Source organism: Gekko japonicus, unplaced genomic scaffold (genome assembly GCF_001447785.1).
Source record: "Gekko japonicus isolate JY-2015 unplaced genomic scaffold, Gekko_japonicus_V1.1 scaffold300, whole genome shotgun sequence".
In the NCBI taxonomy this organism is placed as follows: Eukaryota; Metazoa; Chordata; class Lepidosauria; order Squamata; family Gekkonidae; genus Gekko; species Gekko japonicus.
In genome coordinates this window covers 96,749-117,954 of record NW_015169179.1, presented here as the reverse complement: position 1 = coordinate 117,954, position 21,206 = coordinate 96,749, and the positions used below count along the sequence as shown (strand labels likewise).

Below are 21,206 nucleotides of genomic sequence, written 5' to 3'. Positions count from 1 at the left end.
TGCCCACAGGCAGCCTGGGTGAATTATAGAATCATAGACTCATAGAGTGGGAAGGGACCTCCAGGGTCATCTAGTCCAACCCCTGCACAATGCAGGAAATTCACCAATTCCCCCCCCCACACCCCAGTGACCCCTGTTCCATGACCAGAATATGATTTAAAAAAACGTCCAGGATCACTGGGGGCCAAACTGGCCTGGAGAAAAATTGCTTCCTGGCCCCAAAGTGACGATCAGCATTTCCCTGGGCGTGTAAGAAAGGGCCACAAGAACTAAGCACTGATGCAATCCTTCCTGCTCTACCTCTCATGATTTGCCTAAGTTCACACAATCAGCATTATGATCCTTTTAAAGTTGAAAGCATGATATAAATAGCACTGATGCAATCCTTCCTGCTCTACCTCTCATGATTTGCCTAAGTTCACACAATCAGCATTATGATCCTTTTAAAGTTGAAAGCATGATATAAATGCAAAGGACTATTTGTAAGATTATCTGTAAGACACAAGACCAGGACGCATCTCACTTCTGGCAATCACTTGGAGAGACCCTATCACTCAGCTTCCATTGCCCCACACACACCCCACACTGGATAAATGGAGACTCATGGGCAGGTTCCCCAGCTTCCCTGGCAGGAACACTATGTTAAGAAATCTCTCACAATTATGCAGCCATAGCAGGCAGGAGGGAAGGAGGTGAATACCTCCAGTGCCAGAGACTTGTAGAGGAAGAGTCAAACTTTGGGGACTTACCGGTGCACCAGAGGGCCAAGGCAGCAGGAGGCAAGAAGCCTGGGAGAGCTGGGCTCCTCCATGCCTGGCAGAAGATGAGGTACAGAGGCGAGAGGTGGGCAAGCAGAAGAGGCACTCAGCCAGCCACACAAGCTGCGTGCAAAGAAACTCCCGCCGCCCCAAGCTTCAGAGCTGCCTCGTTAAAGGAGTGCGGAGGCCAGACTTGCAAATGAGAAAAGGCAAGCTCAGGGTTTGTGGGTCGTATTTTGGGCTGTGGAAGAGGAACCGGCTCCATTCCTGGAGTTCTCTCGAGTTCCTGCGCTTTTGGTTTTGCTTTTTGCCAATCCACCTCCCAAGACTGCTCCAGCCTGAGGGCTGCTGGGGGCGGGGCTCGAGTGCTCATTACTTGTGGAGCTGAGGCTCAATGTCTCCAGCTGCTCCACCACCTTCCCTTCGCTTGGTTTGCTCCGGCAGCCCCAAGCAAGCCGGCTGCTGGAGGGAAGGAGAGGCGGTTTAAACCACCTTCCCTTCCGTTGGTTTCCTCAGGATCCCCTGCTGCGGGCCAAATCAGGTTCTCTGATCTGAATCGGCTTCCCGCAGTTTGGCCCCATTATATCCTATGGGTCATTGAAGTCAATGGTGAAAACATAGAGTATATTCTGGGGGCTGGAGGAGAGGGGGTTTGAGGGAGAGGCTCCAAAATCCCAGGGTAGCTGCTGGAGCCTCTCCCCAAGATACCCGCCATGTTTCAGGAACATTGAATCAGGGGGTCCAATTCTATGGGCCCCCAAACAGGTTGCCCCCATCCCCTCCATTGTTCTCTATGGTGGGAAAAAAGTTACTGGGGGAGCCAGACGCCGCTCGGACATCACACGCAAGAGGTGGAATTTGCCCCTACGAGTCCAAGGCCACCACCCCGGGGCTCAGGGAGGCAAGGGAATGTGTCGGCCCACCCCTCCCCCGCGTGCGTGGGCCTCGCAGCCGCTGAGACCGGCGGCGGCCATAACTTTTTAAAGAGCCCCTCCAGAGAGCTGGGGGAGCCAGAATGATCTCACACACGAGAGGTAGAATTTGCCCCTACGAGTCCAAGGCCACCACCCCGGGGCTCAGGGAGGCAAGGGAACGTTTCGCCCTGCTCCTCCCCCTGCACAGGCGTCACAGCTGTCACCGAGAACAGCGGCAGCAGCCGTAACTTTTTAAGGAGCCCCTAAGGACAGCTGGGGGAGCCAGAATGACCTCTCACACGAGAGGTGGAATTTGCCCCTACGAGTCCAAGGCCACCATCCTCAGGGAGGTGGGGAACATTTCCCCACACACACACCGTGTCCCAACTGATGGCTGGTGGGAGCAGGGGGCGGGGCTTATGTGCCCGCCCCTGGGCTCCTGACTGGCGGAGCGGTTCTCTGGTGCGCTCCGGCAGGAACCGAGGCCTGCTTAGGAGCCCCCATGATTGCATTTATGGAATAATATGAGTGGAGTCATCAGAAAAGCTGGTAGGAGTGGAGATGTTCAGCCTGGTTGCATTATTGCCATGAAGGCATTAAAACCTCTCAGATCTTTATTCAAAAAAATTCAGTTCAGTCAAGATGCTTCTAAGCAGACTGTACTGTTGTCCTTCCACATTCCTTCCTAACAAAAGACATCCCAATGACATCGGCCCAATGAAGTTCTATGTTTTATTTGTACCTTTTGCCTTAACTCCAGGTTATGGAACCAAGACTACCTCTAACGTACGTTCTTTATGCCCCAAGCCTTCCTCCCTTTTCTCTTATTGGGAGTAGTTAGGCTCAGGAAACCTGTTGCCACACCACTACCCAATCAGAAGGCTTGCCTCTGACTTCACATAAATTTCCCTCTTTTTCTCAAGCCTAGGAACATTAAATGCTTCCCCATTCTCCTGCTCTTCTATCATTAGCTGCGATAGTCTCCCAACTTGTGTTCAGTAATCAGATCTTGAACTGTTCCGCTGTGCTGTGTACCCCATGTTTCATCTCCTTTGCTGTACTCAGTCCCACCTAGTGTGGCCACTTCCACATGCTGTTCCCTGTACTCCTGCCTGGATTTTATACTTGGATCTTTACTGAGGAAGTCAAAATGGAGAACAAAAGCTCCTGGGTTCTTGTTCAAGATATCAAAAAACTATCAGAGGCCCATTCAATCTCCATTTCAAACAGACTGAAACTGCTACATTAATTTAAAAGAAGAACACACCAACTAGGGAAAATGATCTATTTACTGTACCTGCTTCTGATGGAAAAGGCGTATAGAGGTCTTCCTGCAGTTTTCCTGAAAATTCGAAACATAACTAGCTTGTACCTGCCACCTACTTGGTGCCTAATCTTTGCATCTACTTTCCAGAGAACCCCTACTGAAAATGAGGACATGAGTGGGAGCATAAGGAATTGAGGGGCTTGTGGCCATGTTATAATCATAGTGATGCTATCATTCATTTTAGTTGTGCTATGATTTTAATTGTTTTAATTCTTAACTGACCCTTATTACCTTATACAATTCCAGCTTCTAGAATGGGCATAAGATATAGAACGTTTCTACAGTTCTTTTTAAAAATTGTTTTCTGGAAAGTACACTTGCTGCTTCTCTTTTTTCCCCTTCAGCAGTATCTTTCCCCTCCAAACAACCCATTTCTGAAAGTGAAGAAAGGACTGGCTGAAAGTTCAGTTTAAGAACCTGAAAGGTTAAATGGATACAAATTAGGGGCCCCAATGTTAAAATCAGTAAATATACAACATAAATATTACAAATTATAAAAATACATGTATTTATTACAAATTAGTTTACATCATCTGTTGAACTCTCTCCCACTTGAGATTCACCTAGTGACTTTTCTGTTAGTCTGAACGCTTGCTTTTAGTTTAATTTTGTTTTGCATTATTCCTTCCTCCTGATATGCGTTCCTCTAGGCTATTTACATTTTCCTTGTGCTGGTTTAAGTCAATTGCTGTTACTGATTTATTTTCAGGTTTTGTAAAAAAAAAATTAATGTCCACTTTAAGAGATATATGCCCCTATATTTTAACTTATATGTTTTAATAATTTTGTGTTGGTTTTAATATAATATGTTGTTGAAGGTTTTAATATAGCTTCGTGTTATGATACACATTTTGGAAGCCACTTTGAATGGACCAAGGCAACAGGATTAAACAAGTTAAGATAAATAATATTACCTAGTCCCAGCCATAGCTATGCATTGCCTAGGTCCCATGTGTGCGGGGGCGCTTTTTTTGGAAAGGCAGGTAACCCACTCCAGCCCCAGTGGTACTGGGTTTTTCCCAGTAGTGGTTTTTCCCAGTAGTGGTACTGGTTTTCCCTCTACTGCCATGAATCTGACAGCTTCCCCACAACCAGGGCAGCAGTAACTCTGTAGAACCCTGCTGAAACTTACAATTTTTGTCAGTTTCTCTAGGGATTGGTGTCAATTTTACCCATGGATGTTTGTAAAAAGAAAACAAATATTACTGTGTGCTACAATGCTGATGGATACACATGCTGAAATTATTAGTGTTATTCATTTCTGATGATTTACCCGTTTTGATTCATAAGGATCCATGGGGTGCCTTACAAGACAGCATAAAAACAACATTAACAGTAAAGCAAGGCTTTCTTCTACCTCTATAGCATGTCTTGGGGGGAACTGTTGTTTCTCTGGACTTGCTGCTATGGGGGTGGGACGGGACTTTTGTCACTGACATCAATGCCTTTAAAAACGGCACTGGCAGGAATGAACTGTACTGCTGGAATCAGAAGCATGGAAAGGTGGAATCATTATATACAACCAACAGCATCACCAGTGACTGTGCTCCATTCTACATAAGATGATAGAGCTACAGTCAGTGCACGCTCCAAAGGAGGATTGTGTTGCAATTGGGAAAGAAGTTTTACATTTGTAAGAAATCAGCACTTGCAAAAGTAAGAATGGTGGAAAACACAGGAATGGGAATGAATGGGTTGGGGATTAATGTTGTCTGGATTCTCAGGAAAAATGAGTGACTGAATGGTGCTGATATCAGAAAAAACAGATAATGTGGAAGCAAGCCACTTCTGGGAGTCTCAGAACACATCACAAGTATCATTCACTGAACTTTATTTTAGAAAAAAATAAGTAACTTTATTTGATATTTTGGCACATGAGTATTCAACAGTTTAAATCCATCAGCCCTGCTTTCACAGTGGGCTTTAGTAAGCACATCATCAACAACAACAACAAAAACAGCAAAAGCAATAATTTCAGGAAGTGACCACTTTCTGACACTCCTTGGAAAATCATAGAGGAAGAAGCACAGCACATGCACCTCATACAGTCTCTCTCTCTCTCTCGGAAAGGATAAGGTTCTACTACTGCGGGGGGGGGGGGAGATCAAGTGTAAACTGCAAGCTTCCTCCAACTTCAGAAAATGTGTCTGAAAATACTGTAATTGGCAGGAGAGGGGAGGGTTGTCAGTACTAAGGTTTTGAGGTAGCAGCAAAGTTTCTTCCTTCACTGGAGCATTTGAAGGTACATTTGTCATGGTTGCTCCCTGGCAACTTTCAGCACGTGTACAAGTGATGTAAATACATGAGTGTACATATTTGCCTTGGGTGGCATGTCTTTGCATTAATGCAATCATGCTAGAAACCATCATTTTCGTGTATAAATATCTTAAGAAATATTCAAGAGATATTCTGCTAGGCCGTTTTGGTGGAGAAGAACATGGAGTTCCCGTATTTTATTTCATCAGTATTTCTGCTTTTTTTCTACCATACCAGACTGTCTCAGACAACAGAAAAGCAGTAGGGAGGACAAGTCTCTTTTCTGGAGCCTTTCAACCTAACTCAAGCATCTCCCTCATGAACGAAAGAGCTGTTGCCCCTCTTTGGGCCTGGCCATCCTTAACTTTTTACTGAGAAAGTTCTCTGTGTTTCTGGCTTCTCTGGCCCTGAAGAATGCAACTCCAGTCCTCCCTCAAACTAATGTATCAAAGCTGCATGGGAACTTCTTTCCACTTGCAAAACCATGGCATGAACTCTCTGGAGTTGGCCTTCTAACTGTAGGGAGCGACCTGAAAGGCAGAAAGACCCAAAGTCAGAGAGCCCAATACGACGTGGACCTGGTGCTAAATTATCCTGTCCATGCCTCCTGTACTAGAGGTATTTTGTGCCTTGATGTCATGTAGCAAGAGTTGGGGGCGGCTATAAATAATAGTAACAGGTGCCCTTTTAGCACAAGAATCAAGGGTGTGTGGAGGAGTTTGAGGGCATTTAAATAAATAAATAAATACACATTGGTACACTGTTAATTTTAAAAGCATTGAATTGTATCCTACTACCCTGCAGAGGATTCTTACACTACACGAAGATTCTGCGCTTAGTTGACCAGAATGGTAGGGTTCAGCTCCTCATAACTTGATCCCATCCCTTGCCAAGCTCTGTCACAGTGAGAGCTATCTTGGTGGCAATGGTTACCTGCCAGTGGCTGACTTAAAGGTTACTGTGGAAGACAGTGTCATATATTCCACTGAATGACTGATTACTCCCTGGAAAGCACCACTTCTGCTCTTCACAGACAACAGACGAACCAGATAGGAATCAAACCTGCAACAATGAAAGCCACTGATTACAAACATAGATTAGTAACCACTCATTCTTTATACCCTCAAATATAGAGAGATGTAAAAAACAGTGGTTGCCATGTTCATCATCAATAACAGCGATACAAAAGTAGGTAAAATTATATTTTTGCTGTTGTACCAATTTAGGTCTGAGCAGGCAAGCTTTTGAGTTTTATAGTACTTTTCATCAGAGTTCAATTGTTAAAGACTTCTGTGAAATTCAAGCGCTTGCATACTCCTGCACCCAATTGGTCCAATAAAATTATATTATGCAAATAATTACTTTCTCTCTCTTACACAGGTCATCTCAGCATGCAATGGGCCTTCAACAATTCATAATCTTTCCCATCTTGGACTGCCCCCCCATTTAAATAACTCAAGATAAAGTCTTTCTTGAGTATTCTGGTCAGATTCTTCTATAATATGATGACAAGGGAAGAAGGAATTTTAGCAACCAGGCTATAATCAGAACCACCACTTGCTTCAGTACATCTTTGAAGGATCACGGATGGAGACAGGGGAACATGCATCTAAAAGACTTAGAGGATGAACAAGAGAAAAGTAGAAGACAGGAAATGCTTCTGAATCTGTGTTACCTATTTCTTGTCACAAAATCCACAGATACATCCAAAAAACCCATTGATGATCTGAAGAGCAGCCAGGACCATCTCTACCATGCTGATGATTAGGAGAGCAAAGAAGAAATAAACATTCCAGGCTACCACATTGCGGGGCTCGATGCAAACAGAGTTCCAGAGGGAAGGATCATACAAGTAATTCTGAGCCCTTAAAGAAACAGATTTTGAATGAGAAAGCTACAGAGGGAAGATATATTTTTTAAAAAAGATGGGTAAAGGGAAGCCTGTTCAAAAGGGAAATGTTCCCTGTATATGCATTTAAAACATTAAAGGTTGTTGAATTTTCTGGGCAGATGGGTAAAGTGCTATCTACTGCTTTACTGCTTTTACTTTTATAATATAACATCAGATGTAGCCTTCTCTGGTTCCACTGTAAAGATCATAGACATGAGGGAAGACTGGAATTTCAGGAGACAGCATACCTCTGAATTTCCCTTTCTGGGAGACAACAACAGGGGGATGCTTTGGCCTCTGCTTATAGACTTTCTGCTTATAGACTTTCTGGGACATCTTGTTGGCCACTGTGGAAAAGGGGATGCTAGACTTGTCAGAGCATTAGTTGGATCAAGCCAGGGCCAGACTGAGCTGAAGATTCCTCCAGGGCCTGCTAGGTTCAGACCTGGTTCATAGTGATGATAGATGCAGATTTAGCCATCATCACCCCCTCCTGTGCCACTGCTGCTTGCATTTGAATCAAGTGGCCCTGAGCATGGGATGAAGTGACAGGTGAACCCACACCATCATGGCAGCTCCTAGTGGCCCTCCCGGGCAGTGACTTGAGTGGCCCTCCCGGGCAGTGACTTGCCAGGAACCTTCCCAGTAAGCTGAAGGGGCAAACTTCTCCTGAATGCAGCAGTGCTCTTGTATCTTATTGGTTCATTAAAACAATGGGAACCCAAGCAATGCTCCCACTAAGCTGTGGAGTCTTGTGAGCAAAAATTCTACTTTGTGAGCTACTGGCATTGAAATTGTGAGCAAGCGGTTTGGCTACTGCATAAATTAGTTTGCTCTGGAGCCATCCTCCCTGAGCGAAGACAAAAATTTGTGAGTTGGGGGCTAAAAAACTGTGAGCTAGCTCAAACTAACTCAGCTTAGAGGGAACACTGGACCCAAAGCAGCTGAACAATAAAAAACACAGTGTGAACACAGGCTCATTCTTCTGGGCTAGCTCAGGCTTAAAAAGCCTGCCAACTTGGGGCTCCAGTTCTCTCCCCTTCCGTATATGGATGTCCCTGCTTCTTGGAATCCCTTTTCACTGCTATGGAAGATTATTGTAACATTTCATAATTGAAGAAAAAGTGACAGCTCTTCAAACTTCCACCTGGGCTCTGTTATAAGTTGCCCCAGGTATTCTGAGTTTCCTTACCTGCTGTTCAAGTCTGGAGTGTCCATTATGAGGAACGGGTAATCCCATTGCTGCATCTTCCTTTGATTGTAGGTGGAATTATAGAGACAGAGAGGTCCCTCTGTCACACCTACACCTGACAAAATAAAGCAAGCAGCTGATCCCAGCAAAGCCAGTGCTGATAATACAATGGAGAGAAACATCTGTGGGCAAAGGAGGCAGAGAAATTAATCCTGATCATGTGAGACCTCTTCTGCTGTATCACTCATCCTCAAGTCTCTAGAGCAATGTGATCACAGACTGGCAAATACAGCCATTATGACACAGTGACTGGTCAGGGGGATCATTTGGAAGAGAAGAGAGAGCACTGTGTCCTCATACATGGTTCAAAATCCTTATTTTATTTTTTAAAGTGTCATCTGGGGAACTGTTTCAATAATGTTTTTAAGTCTAGCATCTACTAAATTTGATCCAAAAATATGATAAAGTATCCCCAATTAAAGGGAAACCATAACCAGGCATAACTGGCATTATATGCTTTAGAATCATGAAATGAGAGGCAATATTCTTTTGCCCAAAAGATTTCTGCTTCCACTTTTAAAGGTTTCTGGGTATTCTGGATATTATTACAGATCTGATTTTTACCAAATTACCGGTAAATGTGTATTCCCCACTCAAAAAGATTAAAAAAACTCTTTGGATAAAGTTTCATGATTTGCCTATGACCAAGAAAGCTATACTTTGCCTCTTTGTGACTTTTAAGGGATCAATAAAAATCCTTTGTCCTCAAAACTCTTCCAGTCATTACTTAGCAGACTCAGGTTCAGGTCTTGCCTTGTCTGGAGAATTTGTCTAGTAAACCTGAATATGATATCCTTGTTTCAAGGCCTGACATTTCCACGGGCCACAGAGGCACTGTTACAGTTCACAGTCTGCTTGTCAGCTTTGTTCTTTGCATATAGAGCCAGAGATCTCCGATTATTTGGACTGGCCTGTTTGCTTTTCTCATCTTAAGATTTTATAAGAACATAAGAGATGCCAATGTTGGATCAAGCCAAAGGCCCATCCAGTCCAACACTCTGTGTCACACAGTAGCCAGAAATACCAGGTGCCATCAGGAGGTCCACCAGTGGGGCCAGGACATTAGAAGCCCGCCCACTGTTGACCCCCCCCCCAAGCACCAAGATGACAGAGCATCACTTGCCCCGGAGCCCCTATCTATACCTTGTGGCTAATAGCTACTGATGGACCTCTGCTCCATATGCTTATCTAATTCCCTTTTGAAGCCGTCCATGCTAGTAGCCGCCACCACTTCCTATGGTGATTCTTTGGCTTCCTTATCACAAGCCAAAGAATGAAAAAGAGCTATACTTATCATTACACTCTTGTTCTTAGACTGCTTATTCATTTTGAAGTTTAAGCAAAACAGATGCACAGCTTTTTCCCTGATCGATCTGCCAATTGCCAGACACTTTTGCTTGCGATAGAAATGGTGAATTCTGCAGGTTTTCATATTTGTCTATTTTGCCGTACCATGAAGGCTGCTGAGTCCTGAACAGCACCAAATTCCAAGATCACACAAAAATCAGACAATTCGGCTATTAAAATTGGAAACTTTTCATCAATGAAATGAGCCACAGTCTTACATTTTGACACGTTCCAGAGTTGCGGATACTGCTCCATCTCCATCCAACAGCTGTGATGTGAATGGCAGCTGGGAAGACCTGTGAGAGAGACATGATTCAGGATTAACAGCCATGTTCTCCAGGAATCACAGGTAGAGCTCCTGAAGGTCCCCTCTGTCTTGCCCCTCTTACTTTTTTATTGAAAGGTAATTTAGTGCCTCTCTCTTTCCTCATCATCAGTCATGCATTAAATGCACTTCTGTTTTGCATTTATAAAGCCTGGTTCCAGTGTACTCTCTTAAGATATGGATACTGTTGGGGAGGCTGGATATTGCAGTTCTGAACACAGCATAAACACCACATTTCATTACTACAAGCAACGGACCCATGACAAACTCACGGGGAGGAGGAATCTCAGTGGCAGAGGCACCTTACTGCTCCTCAGCTTGCTCAGTCGCTCTCTGCCCCTTCCCTCTGCTCTACTTGCCTGCCTGCCCGCCTGCCTGCCCTGCCACTTCAGAGTACCTTTACACTATCTGCACAAGGACAGACAATGTTCCTCTGTTGGGGGGGGATATTTAAATTCCCATCCTTTTAAAATTTCTAACTTTTTTCTGCAAACCTGGGAGGTCCTCCAAGACTGTAGAAATAATCTTTGTCTATACATGGCCCCAGTGTCCAGATATAAGTATCCACAGCTGGGGCCATACTGAGAATTAAATATACCAGTCAGGGAACCTACACAGACTTGCAGGGGGCACCTCATTCACCCCCCTGTATCCCCCAACCTATTTCTTCTTTCTTCCTCACAGCAGTGCCCAAATCATCTCCACTTCCACTATTTCCTTCTCTTCTTCCAATCCACTAACCCTCCACGCTGCCCTAGTCTTCAGCTTTATTATTTATTTATTTAATGTATACTCTGCCTTCCTCCCCAATGGGGACCGAAAACAACTTATATTGTTCTCCTCTCCTCCATTTTATCCTACAACAACCATGAGGTAGTTTATGCAGTGAACGAGTGAGACTGGACAAAGATCACCCAGTCATTCCAGAACAGGAATTCAGCCCTGGGTTTCTCAAATCTTAGTCTGATACTCTTCACACCAAACCACACCGGCTTTCATACAGTGGCTGCTGTTGAGTAGTAGTCAGTTGCCAGATGGTTGTGTCTGGGCCTGGGTGAGTCATGCAAGTTGTGCGGCAGGGAGTCACCTGTTGGTGACTGCCGGGTCTGGTTCTGATGAATCCTCCCTCCAAGGTAGGAGAGAAGGGAGCAGAAATGGGCTGGGAGGCCAAAATAGACCCTCCCCTTAGCCTTTTACTGAAAGCAATTAAGGCTTGAAGGCTAGCAATATTGTTATGCTTGTCCAGCAACCCCCACAATAGATACTGAGGTCTCAGAGGGCACTCATTTTTCAAAGCTACATGCTCTGCTTCTATCACGTATCACGGGGTGGCTAACCCCCAGTGTATTTTCCCCTCAGATTTTTTTGCAAACCTAGGACTTTTCTCAGGTTTATAGAAAGATCTGGCTTGTCTGTTCATGGTACCAGTCTCTGGATTTAAGTATCCACAGATGGGGCATGCTGAGAATTAGATACATTGATGCTATGTAACTATATTTTGTAATCATATTTTAAATTATATCTGTTTTAATGTTTATTGTTAATATTTTTGTTTTCTCATCTTCCATGGGGTCTTTGAAAGATGGTTTACAAAAGCAGTAAACCACCATGAGCATCACCCCACCAACAAAAAAATCACTACAAATGTGTGGTACTTTCCCCAGAATCTATATTGTAATTGCAGTGCAAAACAGAGTTTTGCACGTAATCTATCTATAGTGCACAATTACATTAGCTTTCTACCAGTTTCACTTGCATGTAGGTGCTGTTAGAAAACCCAAAGTCTACTCACAAAACCACTGTCCCAAAGGCTCCTTGGGAAGAAGGAATGGCTGTTAAGCAGCCCTTTTAAGTATGTAATGATAGAATTGTCTAGTAATGCTTGGAGTGTCAGACTAGCCCTCGGGTGGCACAAATTCAGATTTCCTCTCAGCTATGAAACTCACCTGATGATCTTGACTCTCTGTGTCTAACCTACCTCATAAAAATGAGAGGGTGAACTATGTATGCCACTCGGAGCCTCCTAGCAGAAATATGGGATAGAAATGGATAGATCAATACTTGACAAGGACATGCCCACTTACCAGCAGTCCGCCTCCCCACACTCCTGGTACTATCATAGCATTTTTAGTGATGCGGCCCATTGTTAGATACTGCCATTCCCAGCTGGGGAAGAGTAGGAAAATATTGGCAATGATGGAAAGCAGACCCAAGGTAAGGAGGCCTGGGCCTAAAATTCGACTGCATGTCCCCACACACATTACTGGCAGAGAGCCCTGCAAAGTCAAATGAAGAAAGGAAGAAAGAGGTGTTATTGCATTCTCTTTTTTAAGTACCCATAGGTACACTTTTATTAATTTTTCTTTTATAATCTACAACAAACAAATCTACACACTACAGACACTCTACTACACATAACATATATACCAAGAGTACAGTTACATTGTATGCTTATATCCAATTACTTAATTAATAAAAATGTTCTATCAGACACTTTCCATTCTTCTGTCTTCTGTGTTCTCAAGTCCAATGTGCTATAATTGCCTAATCTTCTATTATATTTACATTATACCAATCATAAAACGTGTTATTGCATTCTCCATGTGGCTTCAGCTTGGGCTAATTTCAGAAGAAAAAGAATAGCTTAGATCCATCAGAGCATTTCCACAGATGAAAGGATTTCCTTTTTTAGAGCATCACCTTCCCACCTCACCTCTGACTCTGCAGCCCCAAATACCTGCTCTAAACTCCCGTATTTCAAGGAGACATTTCAGGCTGCATTGGGAGAGGGGAAGAGAAAGTTGTGTCCCGCAGATGGAACATCTACTGTCTGCAGAAACACTCTAGTGGATCAAAGCCACTGATACGTCCTACTTGCACTGTACCCCTCCAGCTCCAATAGGTCTAGCGGTGCTTCCACCAGGAATCCATCACCTCTTCCCATTCAAACATTTCCAACTAGACTTCGCAAAATATGATAAAAGAGGTTTGCTATTCTTTGCTATTTTCCCTCCTGCCAGAAGATAGACTCTGATAATGCATAATATACGGTCATCCCTCTCTTGCAAAGTCCCACAACACCACTGGTTCTTTAAAACAAGAGCTTCCCATACTTGTGATGTTTAGTCCAATGCAGTCCAGTGTGGGCACCAGATTAGCGATTAAGGCATGCCTTAAACTGCAATATACTCAGGCAGACACTTGTAGTGCAATCCTAACTAGAGTTTACCCTTCTTAGTCCCTTGACAATGGGCAAAGAAAGATATAACTCTGCTTAGGACTGCACTATCAAGGCCAGTTTCATCTATTCTGGCAGTGACTTTCCAGGGTCTCAGGCAGAGGTCGTTCACAGCACCTGCTCCCTGATCCTTTTAACAGGAGATGCTGGGGTTTCCTGTGGGTTTCCTGCACACAAAACAGTCTTTCACTGAGTCATGAGCCCACACCTACAAAACAGCTACTACATTTGCTGGTAATGTCCTAAATTCAAGAACAGATCCTCTTGTAATATTTATCCCCCACAGTGGGAAGCCAAAGTCCTTTGGGAGCATCTGCTTTTTCCGGATAAAATGCTGCATTAAGTTGCTATTGGACCATCTCTGGGAGGTATCCTGAGGACTAAATGAGGACCTGCCTAGGCAATTAAAGAATCACCGTTTCTTTTCTTTAACACTGTACATGCACCAGTAACTCAATACCACATCTCTATGCAATGGTTAGGGCATGGCAGGAAAATTGCTGCAGGTACTCCCTTGATCTTCATGGATATTCCTGTGCTGGAGGTATTCTTCATTGGAAAGCCATTCTTCATTCTTTTTCACTTACCTTCAAGAGATGGAATAGTGATGGAGGTGAAAGGAGCTTCTGGTACCACCTAAGGCAAGGCCAGTGGCAGCGGTGTTGACATTCTCCTACCTATAAAGACCGCTGTTGTGACTATTTATAAGTTTCTGAATGCAGCAACCCACTTGCTTTCTCCCTAGATGGTCACAGTTACCGATCATCTTGTTTTACACATTAATCACATGCCCCGTCTCTTTGACTGGCAATTCCAGCAACTCAGTTTTAGGGGAAGAAAATAGCACACAAGGAAATGAGTAAGCTGTTTCCATGAGGAACTGGGCTTAGCAGTGGTTGTATTCAGAGAGAGGTTGCAACATGCCACATGCTCAAAACAAACCCTACTGGTGATTTGAGGGGGCGGGACATCCACGTTACTTTGTTCCCACAAAAAGAAACAGAACTCTTGTGCCCCCTTAAAGCTTCATTGCAGCATAAGCTTTCATGGGCCAGTGTCTTCTTCATCAGCTGTATGAAGTGAAACCTCAGTCAGCAGATCTGTAGGACTACCAGCCTCCAGGTGGTGCCTGGAGGTCTCCCAGAATTACAACTGGTCTCCCAGCTGCAGAGGTTAGTTTCCCTGGAGCAAATGACTGCTTTAGAAAATGGACTCTATGGGATTATATGTCACTGAGCTTCCTCCCCTCCCCAGGGTTCAGCCCCAAGATCTCCAGGAATTTCCAGACTCAGAGCTAGGAACCCTAGAATTGTGTACAGTGGAATTAAGAAGTCATGAAATGCAAATTTTAATTGCACAATCCACAACCTTTTCTCCCTCTGTGTGTCCGTTATCCACAACTTTTCCTCCCTCTCTCTGTTAGACTCTGTTAGTGAGACTATGGCTAGTGATATGGACTGCCTGACAAGGTCTCAAGAGAGCAAGAGGAAGGTTGCAGGCTTAACATGTATGGGAAATTATAGGTGTTTCCATACAAATGCTAGAAGTGTCCGAGGTAAAATTGGGGAGTTGGAGTGCTTGGTGATGGGGGGGGGGGGAATAGACATTGTGGGTATTTCAGAAACTTGGTGGAATGAGGAAAATCAGTTGGATACGGTGATTCCCGGTTATATATTATATCGGAAGGATGGGGGGGAAGGGTTGAAGGTGGGGTGGCTCTGTATGTCAGAGTGGGTATACAGTCCAGTAAGATTGAGAGGGTAAGAGAATTGGATTCACTTCTGGAAATGCTGTGGGTTGAAATAGTGGGCCCAAAAGGAAACTTAACAATGGGAGTTTGTTACCGCCCACCAGATCAAAAGATAGAGGAGGATTATAAAATGATGAATGAATTAAAGATAGTGGCTAGACAAAAAAACTCTGTCATAACAGGTGATTTTAACTACCCACACATTGATTGGGTCAATATGTGTTCAAGTCAGGAAAAAGAGATTGAGTTTCTAGACACTCTCAATTACTGTGCTATGGAGCAGATGGTCACAAAACCTACCAGGGGAGAGGCGATCCTGGATTTGGTCATAAGTAACGCCCAAGACCTGGTGAAAGATGTAAAAGTGATTGCACCACTTGGGAACAGTGATCATAATGTTATTGAGTTCAACATTTGTATAAATAGGGAGCTGTCCAAAAAGACTGACACAAGCACTTTTAACTTTAAAAGGGGTAACTTATGAGGGGACATGTGAGGAAGAAACTGAAAGGAAAAGTAGAAAGGGTCAAAACCATTGGGGAAGCTTGGAAACTATTTAAAACTACGATCCTAGAAGCTCAAAAATATATATATATTCCGCAGGTTAGGAAAGGCACAAACAGGTACAGAAAAAAGCCTGCATGGTTAACAAACAAAGTAATGGAAGCTGTAAAAGGTAAAAAGGATTCCTTTAAGCGGTGGAAATGAAAATGTCGAGACAGTGTGTGACTACAATAGAAAAGGCCAATGCTATGCTGGGGATTATTAGGAAGGGTATTGAAAACAGATCAGCCAGTATCATAATGCCCCTATATAAATCAATGGTGCGACCTCATTTGGAATGCTGTGTACAGTTTTGGTCACCACACCTCAAAAATGATATTATAGCTTGGAAAAAGTGCAGAAAAGGGCAACTAGAATGATAAAAGGGTTGGAACACTTTCCCTATGAAGAAAGGTTAAAACGCTTGAGGATCTTTATCTTGGAGAAACGACGACTGAGGGGTGACATGATTGGTAAGATTATGCATGGGATAGAGCAGGTAGAGAAAGAGGTACTTTTCTCCCTTTCTCACAATACAAGAACTCGTGGGCACTCAATGAAATTGCTGAGTGGTCGGGTTAGAACAGATAAAAGGAAGTACTTCTTCACCCAAAGAGTGATTAACACATGGACTTCACTGCCACAGGAGGTGGTGGCGGCTACAAGCATGGACTGCTTCAAGAGGGAATTAGATAAGCATATGGAGCAGAGGTCCATCGGTGGCTATTAGCCACAAGGTATAGATAGGAACTCTGGGACAAGTGATGCTCTGTATTTTTGGTGCTTGGGGGGGGTCAATAGCGTGAGGGCTCCTAGTGTCCTGGCCCCACTGCTGGACGTCCTGATATCAACTGGTATTTTTGGCCACTGTGTGACAGAGTGTTGGACTGGATGGGCCATTGGCCTGATCCAACACTGGCTTCTCTTATGTTCTTATGTTATACAGCTATCTGCTGACTCATGCATCTAATGGATACCACTCTTACATAAGAATAAATCTGTTAGTCTTTATGACACCATTAGTCTCCCTGTTGTTTTTGTGGCACCCTTAAGACTAACAGCTTTCTTGATGAAGTGGTATCTGTTTCAAAGACCCCCTCCATTACATCTCTGAGTTTCTGTAAGGATGTGATTGTACAAAATGCAGGGCTGAAGTTGGAAGGGGAGGCCAGTGGGAAATAGAAGAGAAGGACCCATATGTTTTTCTCAGAAGGGGGAATAAACACAGATCAGAATGGTGACTGTCCCTGGAAAACCAGTGCTAGGAAAAACGGTTTGAAACCCCTCTTTCTCTCTTTTTTTTGAAATTTTAATTTTTATTAGAGAAATAAAACTGGGAGACATAACAGGAAAAAAAATGAAACCATACACAAACTTCAACGAAATACAGCCTAAAAACAAAAACAGGCAAAATAGAAAAAAGAAAAAAGGGGGAGGGATAAAAAAGGACGGGGGACATACAAGGCTTCCAATTTTCTCTACAACAAATATGATTTTAGTTACAGAATTGTCCTTGCTTATATAGAAACAATAACTCTCTCTCTTTTTAATTCCCCTTAAGCACATTTCTTATTCAGAAAAACCACAAATCATCCTTATCTTTTTCATGCAATCTCTAATAAGTAATTATCTTTTCCCTAACCAGTACTATAAATTTAGCTGTATCTGCTGTTTCCAAGATTCTCATTTTATGCTCTATTCTGTGTCCCATTTGTTTCAGTAATTTCTACATTATATCTGTGACAGGTTGGTCTGATAAACCTTCCCCGTCAAGATTCTTTCTGGAACTCATTACAGCATAAGATCCAAGATACCCCCCCCAAAAAAGACACAATTTTCAAATAAAATACTTTCACGTTTAGCTATCAGCAATTTGTGTCTTTTCACCATGGCAACAAAAAAATAAAAAAATAAAAACAAGTACTCCAAAATGTTTTCAAATCAGTTACTTTCACTTTTAGCAGTCAAGGGTTTGTATCCTTTCACTTTGGCAACCAAGGTCAAATAGTCCAAGAATGTCTCAGAGCCCTATCTTCTGTTAAGTAAATAGAAGAACAGTTTGATGGCAGATTTGTCTTCACAGCCAAAAAGGTTTCACACATGTGCACTTCCATCAAAAATAAAATTAAAGAGTAAAAATTAGGAATGGGGAAATTAATTAATCCCGCATCCGTTTGGCTTTCCTGATTTCTTAATTACAGTTTTTGCCAGAGTTATTATTTCAAAATATTTTTAAAGGTTTTTATAATCCCATGAGAGGTTACCTTAGCAGGGGTTGTTTCTTTTGTCTTCAAGAAAATCTCTCTTTGGCTGTAGATAAATGTGTCCATAAATCTTAAAAAGCAGAGGAGGTCAGGCTTTAGTCATCAGGATTCCAAACACAGCCAGGAGCAAAGTTGTAAATCCCAGGACCTCAGATCGCTCTAACTTGGGAGGTGTCTGTAAAGGCTCCACTCAGCAGAAAATACCCAAGAAGCAATCTAAAGAGGTATGTGTGGTTTAGCTCTTTGATCTCCCTTTGATCAAGCAAGATTTTGCCGGCCGGCCAGAGAGCCCTCCTAGCTAGTAATTAGCTGTGTTTTGTCTTCACTCCCTGTGAAGGCATCAGCCCGCCACTACATCTCCACTGGAAGCCCCTTTTTCCTTTCATTGGCGACTTCAAAACCCAGACTTGGCAGCTGCATTTTATAAACTGCAAAAAAATCTCTATAAAATCAAACAATTACATGTAACATTTCATTCTGCCTTTTACTGTTTTTTTCACGAATGGCACTACTGCTCCTGTAGGCAATGCAGACAGAGATTGTGTCCCCTTCTCACCCATGAGATCCTGCCTGTAGCAGGTACAAATGTGACATTGTCACTGAACTGGACATGTAGGGACCAAGTGAGGATGCAGCTGGCAGACCCACTGTCCTGCTCCTTTGTCCACACTGTGATGATGATGTGTCAAGTCAGTCCTACTTTCCTGAAGGGCAGAGCTACACATCTCCACAATCCTTTTATCCAATATTGTCTTATTTACTGAATGCAGCCACTGTGCTGCAATTTCAAGGAAGGAGACATGGGTGTCATTTTTGCTGTCAAAAATAAAGCTGCTTTTACTCCAGACAACTTTGACCAGGTTCCTCTCTGTGTCAGTTTTGGACTGCAATGCACATGTAGTATTGAAAGAAGATGAGCAGGATTGAGAGAGGAGTGTAGGAATGTCTACCACAGTGGTAATCAGTTCTCAGTTCTTGGAGAGCCACTCTCATAATTACCATCAATTAAAAGAGCCGCATTTACTTTCATCCCTTTTCATTCCTCTGGCAGTGGCTGTTTTAAGGTAAAGCCACTTATCTTCCACAAGCCCAATCAGGCAATGGCCTAGCCCACATTCCTGAAACTTAGGGTAAAGTTTTATAGTTTGTTTTTATAACGTTCTGTTTTTAATTGTTAGCCTCCTTAATGGCCCTGATTCAGCAGAAAGGCAGGATATGAATTTTGTAAAAAAATAATGATATTAATGATCATATCACTAATATCACAACAACAAATCATTGAGTTTTTCTTAAAACAGAAATTGACAATCCATATGTGTTGATAGGCCATTGCACAGAGGTTGGCTCTTAAAAACAGAAGTCTGCTATCTTTACCATGAAACACTCACGCCTGTCTGTCTGATAATTTCAGTACCCCTATGTAATCCATCTTAAATCACACATGCCTTCAAGTTTTCTGCTTTAAAAATATAAATATTGCAAGAGTTGCACAAGACTTGGTGCATCCAGAGACCACAACCAAGTCTGCCTTGAAAGAGCATTTCTTGTGGGGGGTTTTCATGCTCTTTCCCATCATGATGACTTTTAAAAAGTTGTATTAGGAAACCTGCAAACTGTAAGAAGCACAGCCCCAGCAACTTTTAACGTTTGAACAAGGATGGATTACTAAGACAAGCACACCAGGCTCCACTCCTGGATCATATGTACCAGTATGATATGCGACTTTCATACATTTTTGAAGTGTGGTACACTGTAGAGAGAAGAGCTACCCCTCCTTAAACCCAGTAAAATTTTCAGAACATTGTGGGGAGAGCGGGATAGAAATTGAAGTAATAAATAAACAAATAACCTCACTGATTCCCAGAAATATACAAAGACACATCTGAGGTATGTTACTTAAGAACATAAGAGAAACCAATGTTGGATCAGGCCAATGGCCCATCTAGTCCAACACTCTGTCGCACAGTGGCAAAAATACCAGGTGCCATCAGAAGGTCCACCAGTGGGGCCAGAACACTAGAAGCCCTCCCACTGTTGCCCCCCCCAAGCACCAAGAATACACAGCATCACTTGCCCCAGCCTGAGAATTCCAATCTGTACATTGTGGCTAATAGTCACTGATGGACTTCTGCTCCATATGCTTATCTAATTCCCTCTTGAAGCTGCCCACGCTTGTAGCCACCACCACCTCCTGTGGCAGTGAATTCCATGTGAATTCCACTCTTTGGGTGAAGTACTTCCTTTTATCTGTTCTAACCTGACTGCTCAGCAATTTCATTGAGTGTCCACGAGTTCTTGTATTGTGAAAAAGGGAGAAAAGTGCTTCTTTCTCAACCTGCTCTATCCGATGCATAATCTTATAACCTCAATCATGTCACCCCTCAGCCGTCGTTTCTCCAAGCTAAAGAGCCCCAAGCATTTTAACCCTTCTTTATAAATATATATATAATTTTTATTGATTTTCCACTACACACTACAAAACTAAAACTACAGAAGAGAGTAACAAGGTACTTTGATAAGCTATTCATACGCTTTGGATATTTATCTACATGTTAAAAGTTACATTCAATCATTTAAATACTAATAAAAGTATTCAAGTAGAAAGAATAAAAAGGCATTTTTGGTATTATATCACATCTGGATGATAATATGAATTCATTAAATGTCAACATAGGCAATCTCAGATCTTCACTTAGGTTTCTTCTTGGTTTTACTTTTTGTCTTCTTTTGCCAGGGGAGATTTACTTTAAAGGTTCTGGGAACAGCTACTCCTAGATCGGAATTTGAGTCAAAGTCAAAAATTTTCCCCAAAGACATGGAAGTAGTAGTAGTAGTAGTAGTAGTAGTAGTAGTAAGTCTCCTCCTCCTCTCCTCTAGTAGTAGTAGTAGAAGAAGAAGAAGAAGAAGAAGTGATTGAATTTATACCCTGCCCTTCACTACCCAAAGGTGTCTCAGAGCGGCTTACAAACTCCTTTCCCTTCCCCTCCCCACAACAGACACCCTGTGAGGTAGGCGAGGCTCAGAGAGCTCTTGACAGAAACTGCTCTTTTTCAAGAACAGCTCTTATCAGAGCTAAGGCTTGCCCAAGGCCATCCAGCCAGGTGTAAGTGGAGGAGTGGGGAATCAAACCCGGTTCTCCCAGATTAAGAGTCCGCGCACTTAACCACTACACTAAACTGGCTCTTAACCACTACACCAAACTGATTTCTCTTAAGTAGTATCGGATTTCTGTTGTTTGCTGTTTTTTCTCGTTGCCTTCCCTTTCTCTGCTCCATTTCTTTGTTTGGTCGGGGCTTGTTGTTGTTTAAGAAAAAATTCTCCTTTTAATAGTCAATCTTTTC

General features: G+C 43.0%; 1 protein-coding gene across 1 annotated transcript; it reads right to left on the bottom strand.

The window, feature by feature from the left end:
* Positions 1–6,930: 6,930 nt before the first annotated feature.
* Positions 6,931–13,967, bottom strand: TM4SF19 (transmembrane 4 L six family member 19). Its single transcript, XM_015416051.1, has 5 exons — positions 13,896–13,967; positions 12,155–12,346; positions 9,964–10,041; positions 8,339–8,520; positions 6,931–7,120 (listed from the first exon to the last, which is right to left on the bottom strand). The coding sequence occupies exons 2-5, from the start codon at positions 12,329–12,331 to the stop codon at positions 6,931–6,933; spliced, it is 627 nt and encodes a 208-aa protein (XP_015271537.1). The 5' UTR covers positions 12,332–12,346; positions 13,896–13,967.
* Between the last annotated feature and the right edge of the window lie 7,239 nt (positions 13,968–21,206).